The sequence below is a fragment of the Fusarium venenatum genome (genome assembly GCF_020744135.1).
Source record: "Fusarium venenatum strain MPI-CAGE-CH-0201 chromosome Unknown EDB82scaffold_1, whole genome shotgun sequence".
Lineage (NCBI taxonomy): Eukaryota > Fungi > Ascomycota > Sordariomycetes > Hypocreales > Nectriaceae > Fusarium > Fusarium venenatum.
The window spans coordinates 1,899,661-1,913,861 of NW_027072129.1; the positions used below are offsets into that span (position 1 = coordinate 1,899,661).

The 14,201-nt window shown below is 48.0% G+C and overlaps 3 protein-coding genes across 3 annotated transcripts; all 3 read left to right on the plus strand.

Moving 5' to 3' along the window:
- The first annotated feature begins 1,135 nt into the window (after positions 1-1,135).
- EDB82DRAFT_14737 (PLC-like phosphodiesterase) lies at positions 1,136-3,045 on the plus strand. Its single transcript, XM_025731822.2, has one exon. The coding sequence runs from the start codon at positions 1,394-1,396 to the stop codon at positions 2,726-2,728; it is 1,335 nt and encodes a 444-aa protein (XP_025590808.1). The 5' UTR covers positions 1,136-1,393; the 3' UTR covers positions 2,729-3,045.
- A 1,801-nt stretch (positions 3,046-4,846) lies between these two features.
- On the plus strand, positions 4,847-7,788 carry EDB82DRAFT_14779 (uncharacterized protein). The gene has a single exon (XM_025731819.2). It carries the CDS (start codon positions 4,933-4,935, stop codon positions 7,573-7,575), a length of 2,643 nt encoding a protein of 880 aa, XP_025590807.1. The 5' UTR covers positions 4,847-4,932; the 3' UTR covers positions 7,576-7,788.
- Positions 7,789-11,268: 3,480 nt separating this feature from the next.
- On the plus strand, positions 11,269-13,587 carry EDB82DRAFT_470200 (uncharacterized protein; the record flags this gene model as incomplete). The annotated part of the gene is made up of 2 exons (XM_025731818.2): positions 11,269-13,499; positions 13,554-13,587. 2 exons carry the CDS (start codon positions 11,269-11,271, stop codon positions 13,585-13,587), a joined length of 2,265 nt encoding a protein of 754 aa, XP_025590806.2.
- Positions 13,588-14,201: the final 614 nt, after the last annotated feature.

The following is a 14,201-nucleotide window of genomic DNA, read 5'->3' on the forward strand; positions in this document are numbered from 1 at the left end:
TCTATTACAGTTTTTAAAAATACATGTAAGAAAAACCCAAGGACATGCGCGGCTAAGAAAGTGGCTAGCAGAGTCGAGATATCTCAACCAAAACATTCAATGCCTCCGCCACGCCAAACCATGTACTATCAAAAACTATTGACGCTTGACTCTTGGCTTCTTGCCCGTCGTGTCGTATTCCAAGTTTATGTTCAATTCCTTATTCGTCCAATCAATCCCTAGAGCCTCCAGGCCCAGAGTACCGAGCTTCAGGTAGCTACAGAGCAAAGGGCTAAGATAAAATAAAAATGGATGCCGATAGTACCGGACTGGGTCTTGGCTGCAGCCCAATATGATGACGCGTTTCAACACCACAAAGCAAAGAGACATGAGCGTAGCAACAAGCGCTGCTGTCTCTACATGTTTGCAGTTCCTGCGTAAGTTGTTGGTCGTTACAATTACCGATTCTAGACTTTATTAGCGCTGTCCGGAATAATCAATCAATGACTTTTTTGTATCTATTTGCGGCTCAACACCACACAGCCAATTGCTTCGGTCAATTCTTGCCGTTATTACCGCTTTGACAAAGCCTATTCCTTAGCAACAGCCATTAACGATAGCCACATGCCATTATGTCATGGCGGGTGAGGCCGCATCATCAAATGCAGAGCTAACAAGCAAGCCAAGTTTTTTTTTTACTATAGTTTCTTTTTTATTCCTCGTTGGTTTTTGAACATTATCCAGAATCAAAGCTAAGCGGTAGATCGCTATCCCCCTTTTATTCCTTCTTCTTAATCCCTTGTATCGGTCTGTCTCCTCACTTCTTCTATTTTCATTGCCGTAATCTCGTCTGGGACCATCAAACTCTTGACTAAAAAGCCAAGCCAGGCTGTGCATGAGGAAGGTTTTCCTTGCTTGTCTCACAATTCATTTCATCCCACCGTTCCATTCATCATACGTCTCTACGGTGACTTTGACATTGCCATCCTTTACTTTACCCACTTCCATCTTGTCGATCTGTCGATAGCTACAAAAGGTGGCTCCTCAACATTGGTCTGGTGTTTCTGCAGCAGGGATCACAAGCAGGGCGACCATACACCGCAGATCACACTAGATCTTGTATTGTGTTTCACCCATACTCGATTTTAGCTTGCCTTCTATCTAATTACTTTTTCTCCGTCTTTGATCTGACCTGGCCTGGTCTTCTTCTGGATTTGTACATTCGCTTTGGTCCTGTACCACTTATACCAAACGAGGGCCTGCTTCACGAGGTGGAACCCAATCAGTGCGCGGACCTGAGCTGTGAAAGCTTGTTCATACTAAGCGACTCGACTCCTATCGCTTTGTTGACCCAATACTTTATTTTACCAGAAACTTCGCCTTTCACCAACTTGCACGGGATCACATACCCGTCATGAAGTTCTACACCTCAGTCTTTGCCGCTCTGGCACTGACGTCTGGTCGCGTAGCAGCCCAGACAGTCGAAATATCGGCCACATCAGAGCTCACATTCTTTGAAGGTACAAGGACGCAGAGAGTAACCCGCCAAACCGGTCCTCCCACAGGCGCCTATTCCTCCTACGCTTCCAAAATCACACTATCGCTCTCTAGCGATACCGAGTCGGACGAGTTTACAAGCACTCTCACGGGTCTCTTCCCTACCGACTACACAGACAGCACCACCATCACGACCAACCTCACTGAGACTGCTACTGCTACGGGAACGACAAACGGCACTTCGACCACCACCACCAAGGCGAAGCCCACAAACACTCAGCCCTGCAACAACTATGTCGAGCTGTGCAAGCGCAAGTACAGCAACATTACTATGGTTGGCTGCCACAACTCCCCCTTCGTGAGACCTGGTAACTCGGGCTCCAACCAGGAGCTCGAGGTTGAGACACAGCTTAACGACGGTGTTCGTTTCCTCCAGGCTCAGATCCAATTCCCCGCCAACTCATCTGTTCCACACTTCTGTCATTCAACCTGCGATCTCCTCGACGCTGGTCCCATCACCGACTGGCTAACCAGGGTGCGAAAATGGGTCGACAGCCATCCATATGATGTTGTCACCATTCTCCTTGGAAACGGAAACTACTCCCACCCCGACCTTTACGTCCCTTACATCCAGGAGAGCGGTATTCTTAAGTACGTTTACCAAGCTCCATACCTCCCCATGTCCCTGGAAGACTGGCCTACTCTGGAAAGCATGATCGTTCGCGGCAAGCGAGTCATCATGTTTATCGACTACGTGTCAGACCAGAAGAAGTACCCATGGCTTCTGGACGAGTTCACCCAGATGTGGGAGACTCCTTTTGACCCTCTGGACCGCGATTTCCCCTGCAGTGTGCAGCGACCTCCGGACCTGAGCGAAAAGTCGGCCAAAAACCGCCTGTACCTCATGAATCACAACCTCAACGCTGAATTCAATGTGTTTGGTGCTGAGATCTTGGTCCCGGCTGTTGCGCTGCTCAACGAGACTAATAATGACACGGGCTACGGCAGCTTGGGTCTTGCGGCCAACAACTGCCGCTCTGATTGGGGACGGGCTCCCAACATTCTCAACGTGGATTACTATAACTACGGCGGCTTTCCAGGCTCTGTTTTTGAAGTAGCTGCGCAGATGAACAACGTTACGTACGATCGCAAGTGCTGTGGCTTGGTAGCAAGCTTGGCTCCCCGAACGTATCAGGCTGCGTCCATGACAGCTCTTTTCACTGTCTTGATGTCAGCATACCTCCTGTTTTAGACATGTACCCCTTCGGTACGCGGCAGCAATTGCTAATTGCATGGTTCACAAACAAAACGAGCGAATTGATTTTTAAGTTTCAGGCATAGACTGGAGGGTTCAATCCAATGCATTAGATGGATAGATTGAGCATTTGGCATAGAAATGTTCAATCCGGCAATTGAACACGGTGTTGTTGTTTATGGATTGAATTATGTGTTAGTTTTGCACATAGATACATAAAATTATAGCAATGCTGTCTTTCCTGTCGAAATTTCGTGTTTTGTGTGCGACTGTGACTTCACTCAGCAGGGGGGATTGCTAGCACAGCAAATTACTACAAGTAGATGTATCACGGGGAATCAAGGTTTACCTGAGCTTGTAGAGACATCGCACGTAAAATCAGGTCCTGTGTTCAGTAATCTGTTCGTAAATTCACCAAACTCAGATTGCGAATGATGTTTGACCTGAGATTGGGGGCTATCATGCGTTGAATCCTGCATATCATGATGCAGGAATCTGCAGGGTAGGTAGCGTACCAGCGAACACAATAAGATTTCACAAACACAATTATATGGATGATTGAAAACGTAGATACGATCAGTCAAACTAGTGTGTAACCTACCTTACTACTGATGTCATTATATTCTTATGGAGAGCCAAACATGTCGCGTTGTATAGTGAAACTGTTTCCATAGAGGTATTGACGGCAACGTCTCGCACTATATTACACAACTTTGATCTGTCAATGTTCGGTTGATCGACAGGGCATACAATGAAACATTTAATTGGTCTAGTACGGCCTAAGTTTAGTACCTATAAAGCTATATGTATCTAAATTCAGTAACACGAACAAGTGTAAGCTTTATTTGTAAACCACCCACAGCCAACAGTACTGTATGCATGCACTTTGGAAATCCTGCCATTTTCAGCTCATGGCAGGGAAAAGACGGAACAAATTCAGGGCAGGCCTCAACCGGATGTGAGTGTGGTTACGTGCCGTTCCAGTTTACCACAGTAGTGGGAGTGTTTGGTTCCCATGGGGTACGATGTTGTAGGGTTGCACTGCAGCAATAACCCATCTCTGGAGGATTCACTGCACATGACCGTGAAAGGCACCGTGCCCCCTTTCGCCTGTTCCCGTCTTCAGTAAGGGACACAATAGAAAAGCCAAAAACTAACAAGTGCTTGAGTTTTGTTGAAAAGGACAGACCTCTTGTGGAGTTTTCCGGTGGCTAAGAATAAGGCGTTCCTCTAGACTCAGTCCCAACATGCGAGGCTTGAAGCTGAAGCCCTAGCTGCCCTTACATGTCTCTCGTATACAGTGCCCATACCAAATAGTTGACTACCTGACTATTTGGGGAGAGTGAGTCAAGGAGGCCGCCTGTGAAGGCTGATTGGATGAGTGTCCTGGAACCTTGGCTCTCGCATGCAAACCAGAGCGCAGCTGCAGCTGGATCAAAAAAAGACATCCATCGTCGCAATGGTATCTCAAAGAAGATAGCCGCTAGGCGTTTGAGGCGCTTAAGTGGGAGTTTAATACTCTTTGTAGGACAGACCATTTGCTACCAGATTGCATGAAAGTGTGAATCTTGTATTCAGAAGCGTGAAGACGGCAGTTGAATAAAGTCTAAGTCTAAACTTGCAATGCACGGCATGGGGAAGACCCCAGTCTCCTAGGAACAGACCAGGCCTCCAGCCCTATGAAGATGCTAGTCTAGGCATTTGGCCCCTCTGAGGCTTGGAGCTGGAGCCTAGCGAGCGTTAGCTCATGCTTACCTTCCATGGTAGGTTGTTATCGGAAGCATTCGCTGGTTCATGGCTGAACGGCTGAAGCTTTCTTTCCAACCCATTTCACTCAAGGGTCATTTGGCTTCTTCCATTCCTTCTCTCTTCTCTTCATCTTGTCTGTCTGCCTTGCGTCTCTTTTCATCATTCGCTTGCATCGATATATCGCTCTTTTATTCTCGCCCGATAACCGAAATCCTTTTCAAATCCTTCGATCGACCATCCCTAGAACACCTCGCCTCGGCCCGCCTTCAGCGTACCTAATTCGGTGCCCCAGGCGCCCACTACCCGTTGCTACCGAACACTTACCTACCCTTCTATGAGCAATCCACCTCGGCAAAGTTGAAACGGTTATCTTGCGCTGGCCCAGAGCTCATTCTTAGTACCTTGAATAATATCATACAACTGCTTGAAAATGTCAAGAGTTGCGCAACAACATGGCATATCGAGATGACCGGGCTGAAGAGCCCTTCCACCCTTATGAGCCATATCATCCCTCTGGCTCTGCCGCTGTATCGCAAAGACCCGCGACAAGCCAGGCGCCTTTGAGCCATCGCGTCTCTGCAATGTCACTTTATCCCGACGACAATCCATACGATCCTGCGGTACACCCTCCACTCCACGGTCGCGAATCCATGGTCTCGCTCGCCTCTCATGCTGGTCACCAAAGTCCGCCCCAAACCGAAAATGATGGGCACACATATTCTCCTGGTTCTGGATGGTCTGCGTCGTTTGGCTACAATGGCGCTGGAGGATCTTACGCGCCTGTATCGGCAGCAGGACCACCACCTTCACGGCTCCCATCTAGGGCTAAGCGCATGTCTGCCTATGGTTCATCACTTGGACGAACAATTCCCGAGGAAGGCGACAATGGAGAAGCATACGACTTGTCATTACTCGGAGGCGTAGCCTCAATGGGTTACTCCAGTAGCTACAACCGAATAAAAGAGGACGAGGACGAGGACGACGATGTTTCTCCTGGTTTCGATGTTAGTGCTGCGCTAGGACCAATGACCTCCCACGATGAGGATTTTATCAAGAAGCTACAGGAAAAGGAGGCCAATGGGATGTTAACAGGAGGATTGGGTCAAGGCTTCCATGCGGATGTTACGATGAGGGACGACGAGCTTCTGTCAGCAAACCCCGTAACTGTCCAGCGCAGTCTTTCGCGATCCTTCTCCCGGCGCAACCAGCCCTCACGTATGGGCCGAGCCGAGACAATTCGACAGAGGGGCCAGGATGAAGCTAACCGGAAAGGAGAAGTGATTGAAGTAATATTGGAAGAGAATCCAGGCGCAGACTTGAGCAGTATCGAAGGACTCAGCACCGTCGCATCCAATGATTTCCGCCGATCAACATTTCCAGTCAAGGAGGGCAAGACAGAGGTATTTTACCCTCAACCGAACTGGAAACCGCCTACAATGCGATGGCCATACTTGACACTGTTGATTATCATATCTGTTGTTCTGGCTGTTGTACAGGAATACTTGTTCCAAAGATTCCACAAGGAGCCTATTATCTCATTCAAGGAGCCCAAGAACATAGACGCGTTTGTTTACTTTGCAGTCAAGTTTCTGCCAACAGTTGTTGCGGTCATCTTTGGTGTTTTCTGGCAGTTTACTGATTTTGAAGTCCGTCGCTTGGAGGCCTTCTACCAACTATCCAAGCAACAAGGCGCATTGGCCTCAAAATCTATCAACGCCGACTATGTTACAAGCTTCAGCTTCTGGCGGCCTTTCCGCGCAATCAAGCTAGGCCACTATGCGGTGGCTTTGTCTTCGTTTGCATCGATTATGGCTGTCTCGCTCGTGCCTACGTGTGCAGCTGCGTCTATTGTACTGACACCGACTCGCAAGGAGCGTATGGAAAAGCCCGATGACGTGAAGGAAATCTTTGTGGCAGCGATGTGGTCTCGACTTTTGACTGTGGTCCTATCATTTTGCGCGCTCATGGGCTGTGGTCTCCTTTACGTACTGCAGACACGACGGTCTGGTCTGCTTGCTGATGTGAGAGGTATCGCTGGCCTTGCAAGCATGGCCGTTGTAAGCCATGTTTTGATGGATTTCAAAGACATGGATACGGCCAAACATAAGGACATTCACCAGAAGCTAAAGCGTCGGCGGTATATGCTGAGAAACTCTTCTCTCGCACCCTATGAGGGCACAAGTGCGAAAGTCGAAACAGATAAAGAGCAGGATGACGCAGCTCATCTCTCAGAGCACCCACATCCCCTGATGCTGCGACCGATGGGATGTATCCCTTTTATAATTGGGTTGATTCTTTTCGCAGCCTTGATTCCGATCCTCCTCTTCACGCCCGCCCAAGTTATTACAGATAAGGCTGCTTGGGTTGTCACGGCGTTAGCTGTCATTCTCAAGCTGTGTTGGGGAGCCATGGAGACATCGGTGCGCATGATGGAGCCTTACTATATCCTTTCCAAGCGACACGCGCACTCGAAGACTCTTACCCTTGATTACACAGCGTTGCCTTTCGCTTATATGCCTTTACGGGCGCTTTTGAACGGACACTTTGTGGTGTTTTTGGTGGGATTCGGCTCTGTCATGGCCGAGTTCCTTACGATTCTCGTGACCAGTCTTGCCACAGTAGACGGACAAGACTTTATCGTGGGATATGGCCTGCATCTTGGCAAGGGATGGAAAGACAAAGACGATGAAGACAAGAAGATGTTTAATTCTGGACAAGAGACGGTGCGCTCGTTTTACATCACCCTTGGCTCCACGCTATTCATATTGTTATACATGTTTGTCGTTGCAAACATGGTTTTTTTTCGACGACGGCACCCTTTTCTGCCGCGACAGCCCAACACGATTGCGTCGATTTTGGCCTTTATTCACCAGAGCAAGATGTTGTATAATTTCGTGGGCACCTCCAAGCTCAGCAACACGGATATGGCGAAGAAGTTGGATGATGGAAAGACATACGGATTGGGTTGGTTTACAGGAAGAGATGGACAGACACATTGCGGAGTGGATCAAGAGGAGTTGACGAGTTCATACAAGCACGGCGTTGATTACACGACGATGAACAATCCGTGGAACGCGCAATGGGACGTGCTGTAGTCCAGACGTTGCGCAATGCATCGGTCGGCACTTGTATGGTTTTTTTTTTAATGACTATGGGTAACAGATCTGCGCATGACGATTTATAGGCAGATTTTGACATCAGACAGCATTCAGATGGGTTTAGGATTGGCGTTCAGTAAATTAGATGTCTGACATTGACAAATAAATTCTATGCTTTAGTTTTGATGCTTCTGGAATTTCTTTGCAGTTATAGAGATACGATTCTGAAACGTGAGGGAGTCGGCCTCTTGTGAGGTATGCGACGAGCGAAACGTGAAATGAGACTCGGAAGATGATGAACCGGAATGGCAACGATTTCAAACAGTTCGCTTGCTCTCGTCTCTGACACGTGCTAGCAACAAAAGCCATGAATGTGGATGGAGAAGGGACCCGTCGATCATACTCAGTAAAGTTTCTACTTGGTGGGTTTCGAGTTGACGCGTCCATACTCCGCTCGATGGCATTTGACGCTTATGTTTGAGATGTGTATCAATTGTCCAGTCACAATGCCTCTGACATTTTTCTCTAGTGGACTACATCCGCCTTTTTTTTCACTTCTAGAGGTGAGATCAGCCCCCCCTTGATGTGCTTTAATCTCTCTGTGTGCGCGTGTCCTTACGCGCTTACGATGCAAAGTGAAGTGCTATTGGCTGTTGGAATGCATGCCCCTGAATATCGAGGCTGTGAGGGGTCGGGGATGTTGGAGATCAGGAATGTCAAGAGATCGAGAGAGATGTCCAATGGGAGGAGGAGGATGAATATTGTTTGTGAAACTTCCTACGACGGGTTAGTTAATAAGAGTTGGTCGATGTGCGGCGGTGACAGTTGGAGTTGAAACTCAATTGTTGTTTTGGGGCTAGAAATAGAACGGGAGTCGCGGCAGCTTTACTTTTTCGAGGTATATTCCGGCAAACATCAAGCCATAGTTATAGTATAATATCATCCGAAGCGAATTATTGTAATGAAGAACCATTTCTTTGTCTCTGTTACTCGCCGCCAGGGATGTTGGCTGTCAATGTCGAATCACCGATGCAAGTGAGCTTGGGTACTCCATAGTAGCGGAGTGTGAAGTGGACGAAGAGAAGAACGCGAGTCTTGGCATCATCATGGAGATTAGATCTCTCAAAGTCTATCGACAACTCAAAATGCTGTACTTAGCTTGTGTTGATTGATTGATTCATCTTGAGCTTGGTAGTGAGCGATTCATGTAAAGCAAACCAAGTACAACAACTCTTTTCTGTTTCAAAGTGTCTATTGATAACATTCCCCATTGTGTTATAGTGAGCACATTACTAGATTCATGCAAGATTTTTCGTCTTGTTGAACCTAGCGGGCATGCCGAGAGTAGCACAGCCGGTGACTTCGTATTGCGTTTGCTTTGAGATACCAAGGACGTCCAAGAAATTGTCCAAGAATAACCAAGACACGATGTGAGAGTACTTTGGTAACACAGCCTCTTTTCTTTGCCTATCGCAATTCATTCCTACGTGTTGTTGCTTTGAGAGAATCCATCGTCGTCTCGTCTTTTGGTGGCCTGACGGTAGTCTAGTCTAATAAGCTCGACAGACCTGAAATGGATGGACCTAAGCAAGGGCCACCCCTTTTGGATTCGGACTTCGGCAGCGTTACAGAGTCAGCAGCCAAATAAAGCCCAGAGAGTCTAAGTGATAACTAGAGGAGGTCAGAGAAGGAGAAGGGGGCAGTGCAAGCCTCGATTAATTAAATTAAACAAGTCACGACCTGTGACGTGACAATGCGAGATGGCAACGGGACGTAACATCCGGACAGCATCGTGATGCACAACACTTGTCTGCCTTTCGTTGTAAATAGAGTTTGTTATTTGTTTCCCTTGGTATTGTTGCAATATAATCAAAGTACCGTCTGTTGTTGCCCAGGTCTTGGCTTTTGGCCGGCTTGATTGGCGCCATCATGCAAATACTGTATGGACCAACCACGCGACCTCTTTATTAAGTCGTTGACATAAAGTCTGGCAACACTACTGCAGGTAAAACCACCAAAACCGGGAATGTTGTTGTTTCCCACCGCCAAAATCGTCTATTTGTGCCTCAGATCAATCAATGTGTGAATGATGCCTTGAAAAGTCCCGGCCTTCCTTGTTTTTTTTTTCTTTTCGTTTTTTTTTCTATGTCGCTGTCACTCTGCAGACTTGCCAACAGCCAGCCTCTTTGCTGATCTGCATCGGCACTCCAGAACTGTTGTACAAGCTTGTGCCAAGATCTACAGTAAACAATGGGACTCTTGCAACGTAAATCGTAATCCTCGGATTTCGACTCACTAGATGATGTGTGTTGTGAACAGCCCGAGACATCCTTTCCCATGTCCCATCCTTCCAGGCCTTCGTACTCTGTATGCGATATACACGGAAGGGTAGCAAAATTAGGACATCGTCGTCCAGGGGTTGTCGCCGCTGAGGTGCCCACAAAGTACATGCTGTTAGAGTCGATACGAGATCGTCACCCCATGTCTGGCCAAGCATCCGTGTCATTGACTTGCACTTGGCCCAGAACTTGGCTACATTCCAGGTACCTGCACAGCCTCCAGGTTTTAATCTACGGAAGCACAGGCTACCCACGGTACATCCATGATATACGAAATAGCGAATTGTGTAGGCGATAAAACTCCATCAGCACCGTATTTGCGCTTACTGTGCCTCGCATTGCCTTGAATTGTTACCCTTGTGGTTGCAGCATTCTGTACTCACTAGAAGCAAAAAAAAAAAAAAAAGAACTCTTTCTCTGTCTCTCAGAAACATTAGAAAGAAATGTCTTGAAAGGCAAGAGACAAAGCACGTCCGCATAATTCATGACTCCCCTATCACACGCAAACCCAAGTCTAAACTAAACCTATTATTGTCACTCTAGTCCCCGCTTCACCGCGTTCGCACCCGTGAGAGTGACCACCCGCCCCCTTGTTTCCCTCCAAGTTCAGTGAGTGGACAGCGACAAACCCACCGTGGGCTTGGGCTGGGCTGGGCTGGCACCGAACCGCGCGTGCATTGGATCAATTTACTACTCACCTAGGTACTTACTGTTAATATGGCCCCTCCACCATTTTAAGTTGTACCTGCTTCCTCCACTGTTACCAGGTTCAGGTTCCCCATCCCTCCCTTTGGCTCCTTCCCTTGCCTTCCTTCTAACCTTCCCTTACCTTAGACTTCTTTCCACTCCTTCCCTCCCTTAGTCTGCAGCCGCTGGTCTTCCTTTTCCCTCCCGACTCCCCCCCACACAACAAACCCATTTCATTCATCATCCGCGACAACGGCAGAAGCCAAACTCATTTGACGACGACGAGACGACCAAAGCTGCTTATACCAGTCACGCCTCGTCGCTGAGACGATTCTCGCCTCGACCTTTCGCTATTAAACATTTTTTACTTCTTTCTTTGTCTCTTCTTTCGCCTTATTCCGTTCGTAATTCGCCAATTTCCGTGGTCTCACTCGCTTGCCATCAAACCAAAAGTCTATTCAAAGAATAACCTCACGCACTCTAAAAGCCAACGGCTACCGCTTTCGCCGACTGTTAGTTGATTAACCGCCTTCGGATTCGCATAGTTTCGACTGTTTAAGAACTGGCTGGTTCGCACAAACAACGACAACCATCTTCCGACCGAACGTTCCGACTCGATCGCTGGCCATAATAATCGCAACTCCTGGAAATAGTGGTCGTCACGATGTGGTCTTGCATCATGAAGCCATTGGCGGTCATCGCCTCGGTGGCTGCTCTGGCATCGCCCGTCTCGGGTGAGAAGATTCTCTACTCCAACTCCCTCAACAGTTGCCAAAAGGACAACGGATTCAAAGCCACACTTTTCAACGTCGCTTTGACACCAAACAACGGTTCCGCCTACGTCAAGGCCGTGGCAACGTCGTCTATCCAAGGCAAAGTCAAATTCGACATTCGACTCTCGGCTTATGGATACCAGTTCCTCCAGCAGACTGTCGATCCATGCTCAATTAACCTTGCTGGTCTATGTCCTATGGTTTCTGGAAAGATTCCCTTCAAATTTAATCTGCCTGTAGGCAAAGATAATCTGGCTCAAGTGCCTGGAATCGCCTACAACATTCCCGATCTTGATGCCACTGTTCGTGTTTACGTCAACATGTCGGATACTGGTGAGAGTGTTGCATGTGTCGAGGCCGATTTCTCCAACGGAAAGACAGTTGATCTCAAGGGTGTCAAGTGGGCTACCGCCATCATTGCTGGTCTTGGTCTGATTTCTTCTGCCATCGTTTCCGGCGTTGGCCACGCGAACACGGCTGCCCATGTTGCTTCTAACTCGCTCTCCCTGTTTGGTTACTTCCAGGCTCAAGCTATTCTCGGACTCACCAGTGTCGGACTTCCCCCAATTGTCTCGTCGTGGACACAAGATTTCCAGTGGTCTATGGGTATTATTCGCGTTGGCTTTATGCAGGACATTTTCACCTGGTACCAGCGAGCAACTGGTGGTACACCCGAGTCAATTCTTTACAATGTCCGCCAGGTCTCAGTGCAAGTACAGAAGCGAAGCTTGGATCTTGCTTCCACCAGCATCGACCTCTTCAAGCGCAGTGCTGCAATGATGCCCCGAGGTATCACTGAGCCTATCGGCAATGCCGCAGGTGCTCTTGCCAAGCGTGCCAACATCCAGACCGAGGACGGAACTTATGTTGTGTACGGTATTCAGCGAGTTGCCTTCAAGTCCAGAATCGAAACCACCAACTTGTTCATGACAGGCCTTACTTTCTTCTGCATTTTTGTAGTTATCACCTGCCTAGCCATTCTCTTATTCAAGGGTATCTGCGAGCTCTGCGCCCGTCAGAGGTGGATGGCCCAGGACAAGTTCCTCGAGTTCCGCAACGGCTGGCTTACCGTCCTTAAGGGTATCCTCTTCCGTTTGACCCTCATCGGTTTCCCTCAGATGGCCATCCTTTGCTTGTGGGAGTTTACTCAGCAGGATTCACCTGCTGAGGTTGTCCTTGCTGTTTTTTTCATCCTCGGAATGGCATTCACCCTCGGCTGGGGCGCCAGCAAGGTCATCCGCATCGCTCGCCGCTCTGTTGCCATGCACCGAAACCCTGCTTACATTCTGTTCTCTGATCCTCAAGCTCTTAACAAGTGGGGTTTCCTCTACGTTCAGTTCCGAGCCTCTGCCTACTACTTCATCGTTCCTGTCCTTATCTACACTTTGGTCAAGGCCATGTTTGTAGGTTTGGCTCAGAAGAGCGATATCACACAGGCTGTTGGCTTTATCATTATTGAAGTCGGTTTCTTGATCGCCGCTTCTGTTCTCCGACCTTGGATGGACAAGCCCACCAACTCATTCAACATCGCCATTGCTGCCATCAACTTCATAAACGCTATTTTCCTTCTTATCTTCTCTAATGTCTTTGGCCTACCTAAGATTGTTGTTGGTGTTGTCGGTGTGGTTCTGTTCGTTTTGAACGCCTCATTTGCTCTTATCCTGCTTCTTATGCTTATTGTCTCGACCGCTTTGGTGTTCTTCCGCAAGAACCCCGATGCTCGATACCAGTTTATGGCCGACGACCGTGCGTCTTTCATGAAGTCACAGACTCAGGTCAACGCTACCACCGAGCTCGATGCTCTTGCAGCCACTGCTCGAGGTGACAAGTCTGGCTACAACAAGCATCTCGACCTGGACGAAGAGGACTCAGTTTCATCCGAGAGCTTGGCGAGACGAGCTGAGGCTAACAACCAGTCTCAAGCATCGTTCCAAAGGGGCGACGCACCTCCTCGCTCTCCTGTGAACCCGGCCATGCCACTCTTCCCCGCTGATGGGCGACCATCAAGCCCCTTCCGTACCGCATCACCAAATCCTTATCAGCAGTCAAACTCAAACCTGTCTCAACAAAGGTCGGCAGACAACAATAGCCCTGGCGGTTACAGGTCACAAAACAATGCCAGGTAAGCTTTTGCAAATCATTCTACACTACATGACTCTGACTAACTCTTCTTCAGTCCTTGGCAGCGAGGTGCTGGTTACGAGCACTAATTGATTTAACTCTAGAGGAATTTACCTTTTTATTTTATCTCATGAGAGCTTATACCTAGACTATTCTTAAGGGGGTAGACTTTGCATTTCACGCAGCTTGGTCTATGCGAGGCTGGCCCAGCAGACAAAGCCCTCAGGATTTCTGCTGTGGATGACGCGAGTGAGCTCTGGGCTCGCAGCCAGTAATTAACATTACCCACGCTAAGATCGTGCTTTATTTCTTTGTTTGTTTTCCCTTTTTCTTGGATGGTTCTTTTGTCGGAAGCATGACGATGGTGTCTGCAACGAGACTTGGCGTTGGCGATTATCGAAATCCTAGTACTCTTACGAGTGTTTGCTTTGTATATATAAACAGTATTGGGAAGGGATGAGGAATGTGCTTTTTCTTTTTTTACTGAACTGAGGTGACTCAGCGACCAGTTTATATCCGATATCCGGGAATCATGCTACAACTTGAACAAGTCGTGGCAATGGGACATGTTGTCTCTCACCGTTGTTACCCAAATAAAAAACAAGATTAAAATAACTACATGCATACTCTATTGGAAATATTTCTTGAATGATGGTGTTTGTTTATGAGATCTGGTGGCTACGAGGGATAGTTTCTTGTGTGT

Bases quoted from the DNA above. Each gene is read 5' to 3' on its own strand.
- EDB82DRAFT_14779 (XM_025731819.2), top strand. From the start codon at position 4,933: ATGGCATATCGAGATGACCGGGCTGAAGAGCCCTTCCACCCTTATGAG.
- EDB82DRAFT_14737 (XM_025731822.2), top strand. From the start codon at position 1,394: ATGAAGTTCTACACCTCAGTCTTTGCCGCTCTGGCACTGACGTCTGGT.